The sequence below is a fragment of the Artibeus jamaicensis genome, unplaced genomic scaffold, assembly GCF_021234435.1.
Source record: "Artibeus jamaicensis isolate MK-2021 breed Jamaican fruit bat unplaced genomic scaffold, CSHL_Jam_final scaffold_1019, whole genome shotgun sequence".
NCBI lineage: Eukaryota > Metazoa > Chordata > Mammalia > Chiroptera > Phyllostomidae > Artibeus > Artibeus jamaicensis.
Genome location: NW_026522025.1, coordinates 23,220,683 through 23,242,492, shown reverse-complemented (window position 1 = coordinate 23,242,492; position 21,810 = coordinate 23,220,683). Strand labels below are relative to the sequence as shown.

At 40.5% G+C, this 21,810-nt stretch overlaps 1 protein-coding gene across 4 annotated transcripts in view; it reads right to left on the bottom strand.

Moving 5' to 3' along the window:
• Window positions 1-21,810, bottom strand: part of ST6GALNAC3 (ST6 N-acetylgalactosaminide alpha-2,6-sialyltransferase 3) — a 498,049-nt gene that overhangs the window by 127,933 nt on the left and 348,306 nt on the right. The window contains exon 4 of one of the 4 annotated variants that reach the window (XM_053655627.1): window positions 18,796-18,949. The exons of the other annotated variants lie outside the window; for them this stretch is intronic. Within the exon in view, the coding sequence (XP_053511602.1) occupies window positions 18,925-18,949 (25 nt within the window). The 3' untranslated portion in view covers window positions 18,796-18,924. Of the gene's footprint in view, window positions 1-18,795; window positions 18,950-21,810 lie in introns of those variants that run through there. 4 annotated transcript variants of the gene reach the window in all.

The following is a 21,810-nucleotide window of genomic DNA, read 5'->3' as shown; positions in this document are numbered from 1 at the left end:
AAAGAGCATCTTTTGCTTCTTTTATGTTAAGAAAATTAATCCTTTGTCAAGGGGGGCAAATTACTGCTCCATTTCTTATTTATCTTTTTATGTTGTTAAATGAATTAATTAATGTTGCTGTGCAAAAGACGGATTTTTACATAGTCAAACTATCTGTTGCTTTTCTTAGACTTCCGTGTAAGTGTTGTTATAGGTTAAGGCCGGCTGGTTAATATGTCAGAACACAGGAATGCAGTCTGAGTCTCAATCTAGCCACTTAGCATCCAAGTGACCTTGGGCAAATCACTTACATGTCAATACATTTTTTTACTCAACAGAAAGAAAACGATCTTCTCCGTCCCCCTGTTCTTTCTGCAGTTGTGAGGATTGAATGAGGCAAAGTTTATCAGTAGCTCTAACTCTATACAGTCCACATGAATGGCAAAGCAGTTTAGACCTGAAAACGGAAGGTAAAATGTGAAGTTTTTTTAGAAGATGAATTTCTCTAAAATGAAACCCTGAATTAGAAAAACCAATTCAAATTTTTAGGATCAACTTAATAGGCTTCAGGCAAGGCTACGAGGGGTTTTGTGAAAGGTCTTTCTCCTGTAGCTCAAGACTCTCCATGAACATTCCCAGACACTGGAGCCTCCCATCAGGTCACCCAAATGACCCTCACATCCAGAAAGTTCTTCCCTGTGTCTTTTCAGTAGCAGAGACTGGTGCTTAAGGAAAAGCTGAATCACTCACTCTTCTCCTAGAGGTTTTAACCAACTGAGGATACAAGCCAATTGGTAATCACAATAAAGTGTCAGCTTTATTGATGATAAAAAGCACTGGGGAATGTGGTAGGAGCCCCTACCACTTTCTGTTGAAAACACATGCCTCTGACTCGGCCAACAGATCAAAGGAGAAATGCGGAGACCAGAAGGACAGAGTCCCAGCCGGGCTGCTAGAAGCAGCTCCTGTGTGGCCTGTTTCTGGATGAAGTCACAGGGGCAAGGCCCCCAGGGTAGAACCCACTGGTGTATATGTGACAGGAGAAAGGTCCTCCTGAAGGCGGTCTGGGTAAGTTTGAGATGTGGTCTGGCCCTTGACGAACATGGTCAAAGACACTGAGGCTCTCCATATTGTCTTCTTTCAGATGTGGCCCTCCCTTGGGGCGAGGAAGGGCACTGAGAGACAGGTAGAAAGTGTCACGGTCTTCAATGTAGAGGTGCTGAATGGAACTCCCTTGATTTGAAAATATAAAGAAGGTGAGAGATCTGTTTTTACCTCTTAAGCTTATGGCTTTAGTGTGAATGGCTTTGGTTTTGAATCTACCAGCACTATATGGGCACCTTTATTTATTTATTTTTAGAAGACTGTATGCATTTTTTTTGACAGAGGAGAAGGGAGGGAGAAAGAGAGGGAGAAAAACATCAATGCGAAATAGAAGCATCGATCAGTTACCTCTCTTTTGGGCCCTAGGGAGCAAACCTGCAACCTCCGCAGGTGCCCTGACTGGGAATTGAACCCACAAACTTTTGCTTTGCAGTATGATTCCCAACCAACTGGACCACACCGAACAGGGCCTAGATGGGCACCTGTAAGCAAGTTACTTAAGTCATCTGAGGCCTAGATGCTTCCTCTCTAAAATGGGACATGAATACCTAACCTGCTTGGTTGGAAAGAGAATTAAAGAGACAATACATGTAAGACACTTAGAGTAACTGGAGGTAAACTTGAACTCAATAAATGTTGGTTTTCTTTCTATATATCCCCCTAAATCTTTTCAAGGACCAGGCTTTGTTTTGCTGCTTCACCTCAGTGAAAGAAAATAGTCACAGATCAACGTTCTATTCATGGTTTGGCTCCATGCTTTCAAAGCTAAATAAAGCCATTTATTTTATTCTCTCCCACCCAGGCCCAATTTTCCAGCCCTGAAGTTTACTGTGCGTGTCTTCAGAACCCCCTATAATCTCTTCATTTCTCTTAATTTGTAGAGCAACAGGCTGCGCAGTGGGCTCCTCTCCCCAAGACCAAGAAGATCCAACAGGCGTAATAAGTGCAACAGACCTTCCTCTGTCCACCTACGACTCCCAAAGCTTCCAGTTAAGCCTTGCTCTCCACCAGGAACTGGAGACTCCCTTTCTTTGAATTCATGTAGTTTGGTTAGTGCTTTTAATTCTTCTCATTTCTAGCCGTTCCAGATACTACGGCTCCCCCTTCCCCAAGAATCCCAAATTAGGATTATAAATGCTCATGACTAGGTCTGTTGAAGAAGGCAGATGCATCTGGCACCTTTGGCAACATTCCAAGTTGTAATCATTAAAAAAAAATCCCCATAAATTAACTGAATACTAAACTTTTCAGATCCTTCACCCATGTGAAGAAGACAGACGGCAGAATGGCCCGGCTCTGGGGAAGCTCCCACCTGGGGCCAGAGAGCGGTCAGCCTGAGAGGGCCATGACCTCAGGATGCAGACACATGGAGGGGTCATTTGTTTCTCATTTATCCAGCACATAAAAATATGGAAATGGTCTCAGTCCATTTGTTTGATGGGCCTCCTAAGCCAGTAATAAACAAATCAATACAATTAGTTTTGGCTCATCATCATTAAGGAACTATCACTGCTGGGACACAATTTAATTACACCTCTTGCTCCACAGGAAAGAAACCTCTCGAGATGGGTGGCTTGTCCTGAAGCCAAGCGGCAGTGGGCGGGGATGCTCAGAGGCAGTGTCTGTGTGCTTCCTTGGGAATGCTCTGTACATGTGCGGCATAGCAGGGGTCTGCCCAGGGTGGTTCTCAGTGCTCCTGCAACCAGTTTGGGGAATTCATCTGAACAACTATGCATTCTGTGTGGAGCTCAGAAACACAACAAATGCCAACAAATTGAGACAGTGAATGAAGATTAAAACGAGGATGTCTAATTCGGAACTGAAATCAAACCACAAGCCACCATGCCTGGTGTGGGGCCCCTGTGACTCTCTGTGACAGTGACAGAGTTTGAGAACTGCCTTCTGCCTCAGATTTTCAGCTAAGTCTCTGGCAAATTCTGGCTAACAAGCAGCTAACACTCAGTAAATGAGACCTGTGACCTTAACATTGTTCATACAAACCATGGTTGTTTCTCAGTGGGTTGTAGTTAGGCGGGTTGTTTCATACGGACAGAAGAACCCTCAAACATCTTACCATTTTCTTCCCTCACCTCCAAGGAGAATTCATGTTTAAGCCAAATCTAAAATCATGACTGTCCAAGTGAAATAACTGCAATTTTCTTTTGGAAGTGATCTTAGAAAAATCAGTGTGGCTAGCATTCTAAGTTTCAAATGAGGAAACTAAGGCCCGGAGTAGTTAATTAACTTGCATAGGTTTCCCAACTGGAGGAGGAGAACTGGTCCTTGAATCCAAAACTCAATTGAAGGGTTCCCTCTGCTACACCACCAAACAAGTCCCTATTTCCAAAGTTTTCTGTTAAGAAAGACTCCACAATAACACAATCTTTTGAAGGATTAAATTGTTATTTAAACTTGCAGTCTTTTCCCACTGGGTTCTATAGGAGATCATCAATGGAACAAATGATTTGTGTAAGGTTATGAAATGCTTAATTCATAGGAGCCAGGAATCAATGAACTATGTATTTCTGGAGTTGACTTTATATCTTTTTTTTTTTCAAAGTAAGTGACATGTACTGTACAATGATTTTAAAATATAAATGTAAACATATGGAGCACTGTGAAACTGGGTACTATACCTTGAAGGTGAGTTGCCTAGGAGAGCCTCCTGATCTTTGCAGACTGTGATGTGAAAAACAACTTTTTTACTGAGCTAGCAACATTTAGGGACTGATTATTATAGTACTTAGCATTACTTCCTCTAACACATAAGGCTTCTTGCACCTTAAAATCACAAAGGCAGCCGCAGCATACCTTCCAACCACAATAAGATATCCTCCCTTAAGCATCTAATTCATATGCAAAAACACTACAACAAATGCACTGTTATTTTCAGCAATTGTCACTAATGATAGTAAAATTAACTCTATTATCCTCTCAATTTTCTAATAATAGTAATGTTATATTAAATTAGTACTATAGTGTACCTGGCACATAATATATATATATAAAATGGTTATGAGGTCTGTCTGAAAAAATTCCAGCCACTCTTAACACAACAAGAATGGTCTGTGTGACACTGATCTAACCTGGCAGCCAAGAAGAGTGGACTGAAATACACATGTGTGAACAATGATGATTTCACTGGACTAGTCAGTGAGGGCTGTAGATGCCACTGAGTGAGCATGTGTACTGTGTGGCCATCATATCCAAATAACTGAGTGAGTAAAGCAATGAATTTGCACCAAATTTTGCATTAATCTTGAACATTCATCCATGGAAACTATTTAGATTATTCAGGAGGCTGCAGCTATGGGCAACTGGTGATTGGCAGCTTCACCATGATGACATATTCATTCATGCATCACATCTTATGCAGTTTTTGGCAAAATATCAACTCACCCAGGTGACTCAGTCCTGCTACACCCAGATTTGGTGCCCTGGGACTTCTGACTTTTCCCAAAACTAAAATCACTTTTGAAAGGGAAGAGATTTTAGATAATCAGTGAGATTCAGGAAAATGTGATGGGGTAGCTGACAGCAGTTGGGAGAATTGTGTGAGGTCTCAGGGTGCCTACTTTGAAGGGGACTGAGGCATCATTGTCCTGTGTACAGTATTCCTTGTGTCTTGTATCTTCTTCAATAAATGTCTCTCTTTTTATATTTCATGGCTGGATACATTCTGGACAGACTTCACATACTCTGTGATGGTTAATTTTATGGATCTACTTGATTGGGACACAAGGTGCCCAGACATTTGGTCAAACATGACTCTGAATATATTTGTGAGGTTGTTTCTGTCTGAGAGTAGCTTTTGAATTTATAGACTGAAGAAAGCAGATTGTCTTCCATAATGTGGGTGGGCTTCATCCAATCAGTCAAAGCTTGAATACAAAAAAAAAAAAAAGAGACCAATCTGATGAGTAAGAGGAAACTCCTTCTGCCTGACTCTTTAAGTTGGGGATGTTGTTTGTTTGTTTTCATGCTTATGGGTTCCATATCAGCTCCTCTTGGTTCTCAAACCTACCAGCCTTTGCACTAGATTGGCAACTTTCAACTGGTATTCCACGGAATTTTTAAAGCATACAGTACTTGACCTCTTAAGAATTCTTGTGGCATACCAGTGTGCCACGGCACACCATTTGAAAATTGCTGGGCTAGGACTACACCATCACCTCTTCTGGGACTCCAGTTTGCCAACTGCAGATCTCAGCACTTGTCAGCCCCCATAATCATGTGCGCCAATTTATAGAAATATTTTTCCACCCTGGAAAATGTACTATATACAAGTATGTAATGTGAATGTTTGTAAATTAACAAACAGATTAGAAACCTAATTTAAGAGGCTTAAGTGACTTGATAAGACCAATAAATCCTCCAAGAAATAAAAGCAACTTTACCTAAAAGCATAATTTTATTAGTAGAATGTGAGTAATGAGATGCCTAGATATTTTAGGTTTTGTAGATTCTAGAAAGCATAGGATGTGATCAAGATATCATTTAGCACTCAACACAGATAAGAAATGTATTAGGGAAGTAGCACCAGGAACATGTTCAGAAATTCTGCTACCACCATTGAGTCAAGCTTATGATAAGATAATAAGCTATTTTGACAGGTACTCTACTATTTGAAAAGCTTCATAGAAGTGTAGAAATTTACAGAGATATAGACACAGCAGAACCCTACTAGAGGCCCGGACAGAGATGATAATGGAGCCCTGATGGGAAAAGGGAAGGAAACCTGGAGGTGTGAGAAATCCACATGAACCTGCTAATATCCTCTGAGGAAATGGCCCTGAGCATACACAACGTTTTCAGATTGTGGAGATCCTTGATAACTTAGTTGATATCAATTTAAAAAATTTCTGAATGACTGAACTCAATACCTCTTCTTTTTATATACACATGCTGAAATGACAACATGATGAAAACACATAAAGCAAAACATATTAAACATCTTTTGAAAATAGACTAAACTGCATAATAAAGTGATAAAAATCAAACCTGATATTTGCACTGTCTTATTCTAAATGGCTGATAACACACCTATATATGTTATCTCATTTCAAACAGAGAGATATCCATTCCCTTTAGACAGTCCAGGAAAGCTCACATTTCAGAAAAGTAGATTTCCAAATAGCAGAGCACACTGGAGAAATGCTTAATCAAAATCAGGAATCAGTAAGTAGTGTGAGATCACAATGCAAAATCTGGAGCAAAGGGATTTCAGCTGCTGTTTTTGTCTTTGTTTCATACTAAATTCACACTTGTACTTGTGGTATCCCCAAATTCCCTAGCCTTAAAAATCCCTCTCCAAAAGTTACTGCACTCTGTGGCCCCCTCGTGGGTCTCTCAAGGCTGGGTATGTGCATAGCTCTGTGTTTCCAGCTGGGCCAGCCCCCCAGGCAGCATCTCTCTCCCCACCTACTTAAAACACCTCCAGCAGGAGTTTTATGGCAGATACTCTTTACTTCCAAAGACAGTGTTCAATTTCGATGGGTTGAATGATATAAGCAGTTGAAGAAAAGATCTAAAATTGAACTCGATAGGGAGTAAAATGATATATAAAAGTGGATCTCATGGAACTTTAAAATAAATCAGCAAAAGTAAGAAGATGTCAACTTTCTGTTTATATCCCCCACCTACCACCAACAGGCCCAGGCCCCCATGGTAACGTGAGGGTGTAGCGTCAGAAACAAACAGACTGCCCCAATCCCAGGGCACCAGGCGATGACCTTTCCTTTTAGGAAAATAAGCTAGTTGGTAGAACAGGCAATAAAATATGACTTATCAGTGACGTTACTGACATCACCCCACAAGAGATCTCCAGCACTCAAAAGCTTCTCAGAGCCATATGCTTATTAGTCTTACATATTTATTTAACTTCCCAATGCCGTTTGCCCTTTGTGCTGGGTAGTCCGACACCATGGCTTCTACCCATGCCCAGGTTAGGTTTGACTGGCTGTGTGTGTGCAACCCCAGGGTGTTACAACCTAAATGGGTGTGTGGTTTCCCAGGACACTCCCTACGGCCTGGGTGACATTCCTTGCTCTTGATCACTACTTCCAATCAGTTTTCTTTCAAGTGTGGCCAAACCCTATGTGGCTTCTGTTACCACGTAGTCAGATATTTTGTTCGCAATAATTAATGATGTATTTATTTTTTAATGTTTTACTATGCTCATATTTTTAGGTCTCTATTTTCATTTCTTTTTGATATAAGCCTATTTTTCTCAATTAAGACGATTTATTCTAGAGCATCATTAAACCAATTTTATTTTACTCACTGTTAATTATGTGCTTTTTAAAAATTTCAGTACAAGGATTCATTTAGTGATTCTGTAGGAATACAGGATTGCCAATAAGATTATTCCTGTTCATTAACTCATTGAGCCTCCAGTCCATTTTCAGAAGGGCAATGAGTTAACTCACTGGCAGAGAAAGAGCAAAGATCATGGAGAGAGAAACCCTAACTAGCCACGGTGCAGCTCACTTAATTTGTCTGAACCTTAGTTTACTCCTCTGTCAAACAGGAATAATAAAATACATGCCACAAACGCCATGGAAGACTTGTGTACATCAGGTTGTGTATTTATACCAGGGTATTAAATTCAAACTTTTGATTGGACACTCAGGAATCATAAATATCAGATACCAGAGTTACTGATGAGACAGACCAACCTGCAAGACCTGAAAAGGAGACAACTAAGTTTAACTGCTTGGTCTTAAGCAAGTCAGCCACACATAAAGAAGAGCTTTGGGAGAGGAACATGTTTGAGGGGGATTTCCTTAGCAAGACCTATGCCAGGAGATCTTTTCCTGAGGGGGTTGTTTGCCCCTTCAGATCCAATCAGAGGAGAGAAACTTTAACAGGACCACTTGGAAATGTAAAATCTGTCCCCTGAAGCTGGAGACTTGGGGTGAAGTGGCATCTAACCTCCAACAATGGCCTCAGAAGTGTTTTCCAGGGTGAGCTGGGGCAGAAGTGGTGTGAGTGTGTGTCTTAGATTAGACATAGGCCATGTAAACAGGGGGACCAGAATGAGGTGGTGGTAGCTCCATTCTGTTCATAGTGCCTTTGAAATGGGAAAACTCATCAAATAGAAGCTGGAGGTGAGACCCCCCACCCCAGTTAAAAGAAAATGCATCATCATGCATATCAAAAGTGCTGTGCAGTTGACAGGTGCCCAGCACTGAGGGTGGGGGAGGATTCTAAGGAACCCATGAGAGTGTTCCATGAAAGAAAGTTTTAATACAGGTTAGGCTCAGAGGGCACAAGGCCTCCTAACTGCAGCACTGGCCAAGTAAGTGCTTGCCTTTCCTCCTTACCTTTTGCTCTAACTCCAGATGGTCCATGAAGAACAAGTACCTCATGCAGAGACGAGCAAGAAGAAAAAAGAAACCAAATACATCACATTTCCAGACTGTGGGCCCATGGGGAGGACAGAGAGTCACTAATTTTGAATGAAGTGGGAAGGTTTAACTATTCCATGAAATGGACATTTAAAATATTAAATTGTGACAGTATTTTGTTATTTAAGGTGATAAGACTATTTTTATTACTTAAGAAATGCCAGAAAAATCAGGGGAGAACTCAAGTTTACAACCAAGAACAGAGGAAGAACTGAGTATGTTTTAAAGAGTGTGGTGACAAAATGACTGAGATACACACATGTACAACACAAATACATACACTATATAATGTTATGCTAAAAATGACAGTGTTTATGGACCACAATGTAAAGTAGAGGTTAATTTCCAAGGACAATCCATCATGTGCAGATTTAAAAAACCCCAAACATTCCCAGATCCTAGAATTTAAGCCTCAATTGGAGAAGGTCTAAGAAGGTCTTCTCATCTAAGAAGGTCTGGGGTGTGATGCAAGGGAGAAAGAAACCTCTTGCTTCATTGAATCTCCACCTCCCCACTTCTACCCCAAGTCTGGTGAGGGATGCTCAAGAAGATCCCTAGGAGATCTGTAGGCTGGGTTTCCTGGTCAGGAGACAGAGGAGACCGATGCCCAATTTGCCTCTGGTTAAACAACCTACACTCCCAGTTAGTCAGGGCAGGGATGTGAATGTTTCTCATGCAGCAGATAGCTGTGGGTCATACAGGACAGAGAGCAAGTATGGGATCTTGTTACATCATTCCTAAGAAGTCTACCCAGAAGGCTAACACCAAGGATGCATACCTTTAGCTCCTCAGGGCTGAGAAAGGAGGCACAAGAGATCACAAACTAGAACAGAGATACATGTTTAAGATAAGGGACCCCAGAAGAAGGAGACCAGTGGTAAGCAAAGGAAAGAGCAGATAAAAGCTTAAGCTCATGCTCCTCCCCCTGACTGCAGAGTTCCAGCTGAAGGAAGGGAGAAGGTTTGATGCTAACTCAAGTTCAGAGTTTTGATTATTCCACAGAACTGGGAATCACAGTTACTGAGTTGAGACTGCATTTGTGACTTCAAGGCATTTTAGGACTGTTTTTCCCATGAGTGAGCAGAGGAATTACAAAACCTATTAGAATTCTCATCCAGGAGCAGAGAAAAAGAGCCCTTCTCCAAAAACAATTTCAAGGAATTGTAGAAAATAAAAGTTGCATTTTAATTGTGTAATGGCCAACAACAATATACTCTGATGCCTAGAACAGCCCTGGCACACAGTAGAATAGTAGGTACTCAATAAATATTTATTGTGTAAATAAATGGATAACCTGCTATTTTTATACACACACACACACACACACACACCTGTAACTCTGAAAACTATAAAGCTTTCTATAGTAATACCTTTGAATAATACACTATTATAATAATTGTTAATGACAGTGGTATCCAATTTACCTGTAATCTTGAGAAGCAAGGGTTGCAGTGGAACATGTCCATCCATTCATTCACTAATTTAGGTAACGAATGTGGACTAACCAACTGCTTTATTTCAGGTACCATAATGGGCACTGGAAATACAATACTGATGCAGCTTCATGGACCTGACTGTTTAGAAGAGGAAGACACATGAGCAAGTAATGATTGTTTTCAGAAAGTCTGAAATTTGACTGGGGAAGAAGAGAAAACAGAAGAAAGATGACCACAGAAAGTCTGCTAATGGGGTTTTTTTTTTTGGACGTGTTGAGTTCTGGATAACAAACCATCAGCAGAGAGGATAGCATGGTTTGGGAAATATCAGTATCAACTCAGAATGAGAAAGGTCAGGGGCTGTCATATAGGAATTTTGCTCTCTTCACAAATTTCTGCAGCACTGGTTCTGGAAGTGAAAGCCAGGTTGTGTTACAGAATCATGTACAATTGACAGATAGTAGAATGGGCTCAAATAAATCACTGGGGTGGAGGGCTGTTAAAGGGCCAGAATGACCTGTAAATTATCTTACATTGTCCTACATTCATTCGTGCAGTCATTCATTCAACAAATATTTATTAAACGTCGGCTCTAAACCACCTTATATTGGGTCTGGGATGTGGGTTCTAGAGAACTGTCCATTGGAATCCTACTCAGATCTTCTGTTCCTTCGTTACCTCCTCCTGCTTCCGTTCTACTCCCTTAGAGAAGACAGTAGCATAGTTGAGCAATTAAGAACAGAGGCTTGGAATGAACCCTATCTGGATTTTGTCTTGGTGACTTCAGTCAAGTGATTCAGTTTCTCTGAATCCCAGCTTCCTCATAGGTGAAAATGCTACAGCAAAAGTAGCTCCTTGGGGGGCTGTTGGGCAGATTAAATAAAACAATGCATGTGAAGGAACTGGCATGGTTCCTTGAACACGGAAAGCCTTAGATAAAGGTTATTTACCATTATCGTTCTTTTCTTTTCTGCTTCGCTCCCTGGGAAATCGGGCACTTTATTCTACTCACCACAAATGCTGTGACGTTTAAAATATTCTTACTTTGTGAAGCCATTTGATATTGTTATGTGGACTGCCTCATCGTCCCCTGCCCACTGGATTCAGTGCTATTGTTAACAACTCAGAGCAACACCACGATTATGACTCCGAAAGGAGTGAAACCTCAGGGGCTCAGAACCTTTAGGAAAATGAGAGTGCTTGGGTTAAAATTCCAAATGCAGGCTCTTATTGTAAAGGTGAGGTTTTTTTTTTTTTTTTTTTTTGCATGTGAAGAAAATTTGATAAAATTCTCTTTGACAAATTTCTGAGTCATTGGAGCATGAAAAAAGGTGTTTCTCATCCCTTGAAAGAAATTCTGGGTACCTTTTTCAGTGCATGAATATCTCAATAAGCAGCTTGATTTTAAAATGTCAAACATGCCACAGAACTTGAGTCTTGGGTAGGATAAATGCCTTTGATTTGTTTGAAGAAATTTGATTTGGAAATAGCCAAGTGATTAGTTGTTCAGACTAAGGCTTTGAAGTCACAGAATATGGATTTCTATTATAGTCCCTTGCAGATCCCTAGACATTTGCATGTAAAATATTTCTAGAACTTTTGCATATGCTTAGATATTAAAATAAGCATGCTTAATGCATTTATAAGATTCAATCTGTCACATACACAATGCATTTTAAAATGCCGCCCGATGAGGAACTATCTTGTTTTTTAACCTTAATCAAACAGGAGAATGAACATATAGTGCTGAGGAACTATGATTGTCAAAGTCCCAAATGCACAGTTGTATTTAATTCTGTACATTGTGCATTTGGGATACAGTTAAATAATGGCTCTTAGGAGGTCTCCATTTAAAAGAGACTGAAGAATGTAGAGTCAAACCAAAGAGAGTCAAGAATTATTCAAGCATAAAAATAGAAGTCTAAAAAGGACCTTGAAAGGTTAAAATATCCAATTCTTTTCCTAAAGTTACAGACTGTCAGGATGTGAGGTCTGGGGGCAAAACAAGGAGATCACCTACTCTAAACCATTCACTTTACAAAATCAGGAAATTGGGGTCCAAATTAGAGTTTGGTAAAGCCTTAATTGCGTTTTTCTCCTTCAGATTTTCAAATGAGAAAATTCTACAACTTCCTCTAACAACACATTCTCATGCTTAATCATTAGGAAATTGCAACTACCTTAATTTCCTCCAATTAGGCCAATTTTCTTGATGTGTGTGGATTATAAATTAGCAATATACCATACATGTCTGTTTGTGACTAATGCTAAAACATGACATTATGACAAAATGTTAGAAATTGGAAATAATTAATCCAGAGAAGAGAAAACTCATAGGGGACCTACCCAGAGTTTTTCAGTAGATTCACAGTTATAATATGATGATGCATAATTAGGAGTTTAAGAGTGAAGCTTTGGAGTACGTGGTCTAAATTCCAACTCTGTCCCTTATAAATGGTGCAACTTGCCAAATTACCTTTCATAAGTTTCTATTTCTGTTTTTTAAAAATATTTCATTTATTTATTTTTAGAGAGAGAAGGGAAGGAGAGAGGGAGAGAAACATCAATGTGTGGTTGCCTCTAATGCACCCCCTACTGGGGATTTGGCCTGCAACACAGGCATGTGCCCTGACTGGAAATGGAACCAGCAACCCTTAGGTTCACAGGCTGGTACTCAATCTACTGAGCCACACCAGCCAGGGTCTAAGTTTCTATTTCTTTATTGATAAGAGCAATGGGTACTAAAAGAATACTACTAAAAAAAGGGACTCAGAAGAGTGTCTAACCCATTTAAATATTTAATATCTGGTGTTTTGATATGATTGTGGTTATTATTGTTATATACCACATTTGCAGGACAATAACAAAGGATAATGATCACATGTTATCATCACCTCTACCATCTCTAACAAATATGTTATGTAAGCCATATGCATACATAAGAATTTATTGTTATAAAGAGAGTTTGCAAAAACAGTCTTTGGGACAGGGTTGAAGGAACTCCTACAGCTGATGACTGAAGGATCTTTTTTCTTCTTCCTTCCTTGGAGATCATTAAGTATGGTAACAGCTAGAGGTACAATACTATGCAGGGAAATGGGCATCATGGTATCTTTCAAATCCACGATTTCCTGACTTTTGTCTATCCAACATTATTTTTTAACTCCAACTTGTTTTTTTAGTTTTATGAAGCATTTATTCATGTTTACACTTAACAGAAACTTTAAGAGCAGATAAAGAAAGCCATAAGTGCATGGTGTATTTCCAATCTCAAGATCCACTTGTAAGAAATAGCTATTATTTTGATCTTTTTTTTAAATGCAGAAGAAAAGTCCTGCTTGTTATCACTGGAGATTCTAATTTATCTGGGTAAAATGAACTCTAAGTAATTATTGATAGAAGTAACTTTTTGCAAATCTATTTTGGATCAGCAGTTGAATGCTAATTTGCACCATAATGAAAAGCAAACCTGCTAAGTTCTCACTCTCATTATTTAATACAAATTGATGTCACAACATGACTGGTAAAGTAAAAAATATCTTTCCCTATTATTTTCATTTGTTAGTTTCACACATTTAATTACAGACGTGGGAGCTGTCATTTTCTGTTGCTTTTATTAACCAACAGCCACAGACAACTTGACTACCTGTAGGCCAGTATGTTAAGTAAAAAAAAAAAAAATGTGAATTTTTTACAGATGGGTTGACCAGGAAAGGGATACATTTGGACTACAATGGGTTCACACACACACACACACACACACACACACACAGCCTGCACAGGCCAAAAGGAATGCAACAATGGGAAGCCAAGATCTTGTTTGACTCTCTGAGACTCTGACAGGTTTGGGGCAAAGGGAGGATTTTGTCTCTACATTCCAACAACCGCTCACAAACTTACTTCCAGGAGTAGCCTTTTCTAGTGATGGGAAGATGTGTGTGGAATGGACAGTATGTCAGTTCTGCTGTATATCTCCAGAGCACCATTTTAAGCAAGTTGCTGCTGTGCTGGGGCAGCTATAATGTATTAATGAACTAGTAGAAGGGCTACAGCCACAAATCTGATCACAGAGAAGAAGGTCGACCAGAGGGAAAAAATCTAGAGCCCCATTACCAGAAAAAGTAATTATACTGGGAGTATGTTGATTTTAGAAGAGGAAAACCACGTCATTTTCTCTTGTGGTCAATGAAAGCTCATTCTCTGTCTACATGGGTGAGAGACACTGAGCCTATATGTGAACGACCCTGACTTCACTGAAGAACTGAAGTCTCTGGAGAAATTACCTGCAGTAGATCAATCAGAATGGAAAAGCCAAGGTACATCAAACATAGAGCAAGCATTGGCTCAGGCTGGGAGTCAAAAGAATGTTCTCAGGAAATAAAGCAGAGGGCACTCCCCAAAACAAACAAGCAAAAAGGATGTGTTTGCAAATGCTCAGGACAGGAGGTCTCCATCTAGCACAGGAACTTCTTTGTCCCAGTCAAAACAGGCTTTGACTGCCAGAGCATTATGAAGACGACACCTGTGAGGTGAGCGTGATAGCCCTGGGCCTAAAGGCTGAGACTTAGAGATCATAATGTAGGCCAGACAGAAATCAGCCCAAGACCAGACCAACAGAATAGAATCAGGAGAGGTGAGGAGGTGAAACACACAGGACTACACGTATTCAAGAGACCCAGAGGGTGTCAGGAGTGAGAGGTCACTACCTGTGACCTTGTAAGCAGGGTGGAAGCAGCTCACAGCACCCTTGGCAGCACCCCTCTCTGTCTGCCCTTCTTCCAAAGAGAACTGTGCAGGGGGTTAGTCTGGTTCAAAGACATGTCCCTTGGTCACAGGCCCACAGGTTTCACATTGCTCAACAAAAGTGACCGAGGACAGAACTCATGAAACGTGTTGTATCAAAAGATAAGAATGTCGTCTGTTCTCCACACATCCAGGGATAAATATTTGGGGGTACTTTACATATTTTAAAATTATTTCTCCCTTTTCTCTCTATGTAGTTAAGAGAAAATAGAAAGGTAGGCAGAACAAAGACACTCTGTCATTGTCTACAGAGAAGCATCTTGGGACATGAGGGAGAAAAGACAAGACCAAGGCAGTCCTAGGTTATGGCTTCTGGGAAGATCTTTCTGTCCTGAGTCCACAGAGAGACAGGAGCAGCTGCAGGTGCAGGGGCTGAGAGAAACCCTCAGCGCTGGCGAGGATTCTGCCACAGCCCGCCCATGGGTGATGGGAAAACTTCCTAAACACCCCTATTATGAAGGGATAGTCAAGCTAATTGTACACATAACAGTTACATCTGAGAGCTGCAATTGTCTGGGGCTGACCAACTGTTCATTTTTATAAAGGGCAACACAAATTTTCAGTTAAGATTTTAATGGCAGCTTATGCCTGATGCCATAAAGCCTAGAATCTAAACTGCCCCTCTGAGAAAGAGAAAGAAATGTGTGCAAAGCACAAGGATATTGTTCAGAACTAATGTGCTCCATGGTCCCCAGTCCTCTAAGTCAAACCCAACCTCATTGCCTCTCAATGAAAATGGTCCTATCCCATCGAGGACAGTGCTGAATGGTCTTATTAAAGCCCAGCATATGCGTATATCCGAATCAGAATAAGAACTGCAGTATTTACTTAATGCACTTTCTCATTTTCTTTTTTCAACACTTACTGGTATAAGTATCCTAATAATAAACAGCACCCAGTATATCATTTTTGATTTGCTTTAAATTTACAAAGATTCTGTGAAACAACAGAATTTGTCTCCAGGAGAGAAACTGTAATGATACTTATAAATTATAAAGTGACCTGTTGTTATATAATAAACATGGGTTACATATAAATCATTAACTAAATGCACTCAGACCTCATTTCCTTATGCCATCAATATTAGGGAAAAATCATCTTGATGATAGGCTGAAGAGCCCCAAATTACCAGTAATTTCAATGACTGTATGTACCACTTAAATGCTCTCACCAGTTTCAATGCTTTACACACAGTATCACACTGACTCTTCAAACAACCCCTGCGGAAGGCAGTATTCTCCCCATTTGATAGCGGGAGCACCTGAGGCTCCACGGAGTTAATAGTGTGTCTGAGGCCACAACGTCAGCAAGTGATGGAACAGGGATTTGAACTGGTCCTAGCTGACCACAGAGCATGAGCATATAACTTTTACATTGTACTGTCTCTCTTAGAAGTCCCACAGTCTGTTTTATTTTCCACTCTTTTTACAAATACTGCACAACTTGGCGAGTGGGACATTGTGACATTGCCTGCCGGGGGAAACCTGGCCACCTCAGCATTCTCGGCTTCCTCCCTGTGCATGCACAGGCAGCCATCAGCCAACCTGCTCAGAACACAAAAGTACCCTTTAGAAAGCTTCGGAATCCATAAAAGGAGAACATCTCTAGTCCTTTCATTGTGATTTTAAAAGCTGAGGTTAGGGCTTTTATTTTCATTTGGGTCTATTTAAAGGGAGAGGCTTCGAACGGTGATAATTTTAGTTGGCTGTGAATGTTGTGCTCCTTTTTTTTTTCACTCGGGCAGCGCAGTCTTCCAAGAGGTGTGACTGAAATAAGGCACGATCCCACAGGGTTCCGTGTTGCTTTTCTCTCTCCCCGTATGTCCTCTCCCTGCCTTTTTTTCTCCCCTCTGCCTTCACTTGATGTTTCCACCTTTGCTACTAAATACAGGAGGAAGGAGTGAGATAGTACCCTTGAGGCTGAAACGGAAGGGAAGGAGGACTGGTTGCATCTTTTTGTTTGAAACCTCTGACGGCTCCAGCCCCAACTTGGCCCTCAGCTTTGGGCAGCTGCGAAGGGAATATTATTATCTGGAAGTTGTGTGGCACGTCAGAGAATAACAACTGTAAACTGGACTTACCTTCTTCATGAATCCTGTTTTTTGCCTAGGCAGATTGCTGCCCACAACATTATTTCCCAGAGCTTCAGAATAATCTCTTATTTCCCTTTCTCCTCTGTCCCCCAACACCACCCAGTCACCAGGCCATCAGAACCTGAGGCCTACCTGCCTCCCACACTGTCTCCCCTACTTCACTTTCTGACTTGCCAGCTTATCACCTGACACTTGGGTAAGGTCTGAAGTCTTTTAACTTGTCCCCTATCTTGAGAATCTTCCCCTTCACATCCTATTGCAGCACAATAAAGCTCTCAAAACCTGGAGGCTTAAAGCAAGCACTGTGGGTAGGCAGGGTTCAGTGGCAATGGCTTGTCCCTATACCACGTAGCTGGAGCAGCTTTACCTGGGGCTGCGGGAAAGAAGCTGGAGTCATTGACACCCCTGGTGATTCTGCTGAGGTGGCTGAACAGGCTGGGGCTGCCTGAGCCTGTCTTCCCAGCTCTTTCACCTCCCATGGCCCCAGTGTACCTGGCCTTTCTCTCCAGCAGGGTGGGAACTTGGGCTTTTTTACTTGGTAGCTCAGGATTCTGAGAGAGAAAATGTGGAAACTGTGATGTCTTTTAAGGCCTAAGCACAAAAGTCATATTTTACTTTTGCCTCATCCTGGCCAAATCAATCACAAGTCATGTTCAGATTCAAGGGGAGCAGATTGACTTCGCCTCTTTGGGAAAGTGACAAAATAACATTGCAAAAAACCAAATGGGTTGGGAGGGCTTTTTGTGTGACCATCACAAGATAAAACCCATATTCTATCACTTATGTTTCAATATTAATGGATTCCAGACTACTCAAAAACAGAGTAGTCAGCTCTATAAAAAGTGAATTTCTAATCTATAAGTACATTCAAGACCAGATTGGGTGGGATAGGGATAGGATCTAATCCAACCTTAAAATAGCCTTTCCAATAGCATTGCAAATGTGTAAGCAAGAGGAAGATAATTCAATAAACCAAGAAAAATGTGAATATAACCAACCATTTATTTGTGGTAATGAATCATTACAAATTCTAACTCCATACTGGGGACCACAGACATTTTGACATGGTTCACCTTAGACTTATTGCCTAGACATGTTCCACCTATGGAAGCAAACACCAGTGTCTCACTTTGCGAACAAAATTTCTTATCATGCCAGGATTTTCACTCCTTTTGTCAGACTATACATTCTGGCTCATGTGATCGTGTCTCCAGAAGATACTACCGTGTAACGACTTTATTTCACAGTCCTACTCCATTCCTCACTCCCACCACCTCTTTTATCCCACCAGATGGGCTTGTTCTTCTGTCACAGAGATAACCAGCTCTTACTCTTAAATGCCTTCAACTTTCCGCTCTCCGCCCACAAAGACATGCCCCTTTAGTTTTGCCCCTCTTTCCTACCCTCAGCATCAGAAAACAAGAAGACTCTCCTATTCAAGGTTCATCTACCCATCCACCTCTTTTCAAAGTTCCACTCCTGCTCACCTTTTCAGTAATATTACTCCAGTAATTCATGTCTCCTTTTTCTACTTCTTCAACTTGTCACCCTCTGATAACCATTTCTTTTCCTCTAATATATAAAATAGTCATCTTTCACTTATCTGGAATAAAAAAATCTCTATTTCCTGTGTGACAGTGACCTCACTTGCTCTCTATGTTGTCTTTGGGTATTTATCAAAAACTGCAACTAATATTTACTGAGGACTTGTAAGGAAACTGGTGCTGTTCTAAGCATTTTATCCACTTAAACTCATTTATTCCTCACAATAACCTTGAGACTGTTCCATTTATATTCCCATTTTACAGAAGAGGATATTGAGGCAGAGAGAGAGAGTGTGTTATTTAATAACCTGCCCATAGGCAACAGCTGGGGAATGGCAGAGAGTCTGGGTTTGAACTTGGGCAGTCCAGCTTCAGAGGCCTGGCACACCTCACTAGATTTTATTGGCTCAATCATTCATGCTGTGCAATTCACTGCGGTCTGCCTTCTGCCTTCATCACTTTCCTGAAACTGCTCTCACATGGGTCACCAAGGCCATGTTAGTTGCCAGTTTCAATGGACATCTGTTGGCACTCATCTGAGATGGCTGACAAATTATTCATGAAGAGGAATGAAGAGGGAAACTGAAAAGAAAAGAAAGATGGCATTGACTGCCAGTCTCTTGTTCAGGTGAGAAGTTACAGCATGAGAAAATTTGTCCTTGTTAACGTGGCTGAGACCAAGAAAGCAAATCTTTTCTCCCACCTGTCTATGGCTTATGGATTTGAGACCAAATTTCTACGTAAAAACATTAGAAAGGTTAGTCAAATCACAAACTCACAAATAGAGGCAAATGGTCAATTATACCTGTAAGGGACCCCACAAATGGAGCGTTTACCTCACTGAACGCCAATTTTTCTAGGGCCACTGAATACCCCGACTCTCACCTTCACACAGAGTGGGCCTGCACTGACTGTGAAAGCACTTCATAACGCTCAGTCCTTGACAATGGGTCGGTGCAGCTGGCATGTGCAATTACTGAAAAAATGTCCCATTGTTAAACGGATAACCTTCATTCTATGTAAGTTGGAGAACTTAAGACATCCTTGAAAAAAAAGTGTTGGAATAATGGAATGTTTCAAAAATTATGCCAAAAGACTGTAAAACAAAGAGAAAAAAGTTTATTCTTAGATATTTGAATGTTTTAAATTTATACATCATTTAGATAGTGAACGGATGTTTATTGCGTGCTAAAGGCATGCACGTGCTGCCATCTTTTGTGCAGAGAGAAATTTGAGAGAAAACAGAGCTCCACCCTCTTAGGCTTTAAATGCTGGTAGTGCTCCATCCGTGTGCAAACCAGATGAACATTTGCTTATTCATGAGTCATATGCTGATTGTCTACCCTGGGTAGGTGTGTCATTGCCTTTAAAGACCTCACTTCCAATGAGCGTTTCAATTCCAGGGGGAAAAGACAAGAATAGCATGAACGGTAATACAAAGTAGAAAAACTAGAAACTTCTAGAATAGCAATAAGCATGAAGCAAGCATTCAATAAATATTTGTTAAATAAACAGTAAGCACTATAAAAACATTCATGTTAAGTGCTAAAATATTAGAATAAGGAACTCAGAGGGTGTTTCATGAAGACAGTATTTGAACTGGACCTGAAGAGACTACCATTGATAGGTTTGAAGAAAGACAGTCTAGGGCAAAGCCATAGATGCAGGAAGACCCCAAAAATATGTGACCAGTTGCTTTGCCAAGATTGAAAAGTAAATAGAAAGGGAGGTTAACTAAGGAGTTCGTATTCTAATATTGATACCTCAATAGGTAATGAGGAACTAGCAATATTCTTGAGGAGTGGTAGGGCATGATTAGAATTTTAAAGTGAGACAGTGGATTGACAATGGGTTATTAGTAAAGATTGGAGGGGTGAGATTCTAAGAGGAAAGAGATCAAGTTCTGTTTGTCTCTGTATCAACAACTTGCACAAGGCCTGACTATCAGTAAGTATATTGAACATTTCTCATGTGTTAACAGCATCCAGCCTATGTTTCTGGTAAAGCACCTGAGCAAAATCATCCCTCCCCTATGCTCAGGCCAGTCTGTGTGTAGCCGATGCTAACTCCAAGACAGAACGGGTGACCCGGGCAGGACAATGACCTCAGTGATGGGTTTTTGAAATGGACATGTGATCCAACTTGAACTAAAGAGACCAAGCCTGAAGTATCTGTCCAGACTCTTGGGGAAACAAACAAACAAATAAATAATAAAACAAAAACCAAAACAACAAAAAACCTTGATTCCTCACCCTATTGGATTTGGGTAAGCATGAGGGAAAACACCTGCTTGAAAACAGAAACCACACAGGAGAGAACATATTTCATGTTTGTATATAATAATTTCCTTCCTTGCTCAGGCCATTTTTGGCTGGAATTTTCTTTTTACCTGCAAGTGAAAAATATCCTGACTGATATAATAAGAACTTTATTTAACGAATAAGAATTGAGTGATTGGTTTTATATGCAGAAATAGAATAGATCTAGTGTGAGAGGAGACCTGTCTTTGGCGAGTCAATCAACTGTATCATTCCTCATCCCTAGATGCCAACAGTCAATTAGTTTCACGTGGACTCTCTTTCACCCATGAGCTCTGATTCATTTCCACCCAATAATATTATGATCTATGTTTCCATCAAGCCAATGACAGAGAATCACGGTACTAGGCACATAGTAGCAATGTAATAAATCATTTGATTTGCTGCAGAACCTAAGCTTTAGGGAGAAAGTAAGCCATGAAGGATCCTATTTTTTAAAAAGTCCAGTTTCACTGAAAGTAAAGTATGATTAATACTGTAAATGTCATTCAGCTGGCCCAGGTAACCTTCACTGGGCAACTGCAAGAGAAGCAAGAGAGGCCATTTTCATTTGTGCTCTCCTGAAGCAATGGCTCCATTAATACCCCCAAAATCAAATACCCGTCACAACATTTCAAACTTTTAAAATTCTAGGCACTGACTCCACACTGGTCACAGCCACTCAGTATTCCCATGGTGGCATTACATTACCAAGACTTTGGCTGTTCTGAAATAAAGTAATTGCTCTCCTCTGCCTTACCTGTCATTAAATTGGTGGGCTTTATACATCATTCATAAGCCTTCTGGTGTTATTTATTGTGAATCTCTCTGGCCCAAGTCACATTTGATCAACATACCGAGAAACAAGTATTTCAGCCGCAAAACAAAAATTTTGTAAAAAGAGAAGTGATTTGAAACATGTTCTGGATTCAGCTTACTTTCATACAGTTAACTGGATTAGCTGCCAGGGATATGTCTCTTTGTGAATTATTTGATAAATTTGTGTCTCTTTTCCCCAGGGTTCTGAATTGAATTCATTAAATATTTACTGAGCGCCTACACTATGCAAGACACTGTGCTAGGCCCTGGGGCAATCTGATGTTTTGTATTATTAGATGTCATCCTTCAAATCTATAGGAATGTAAC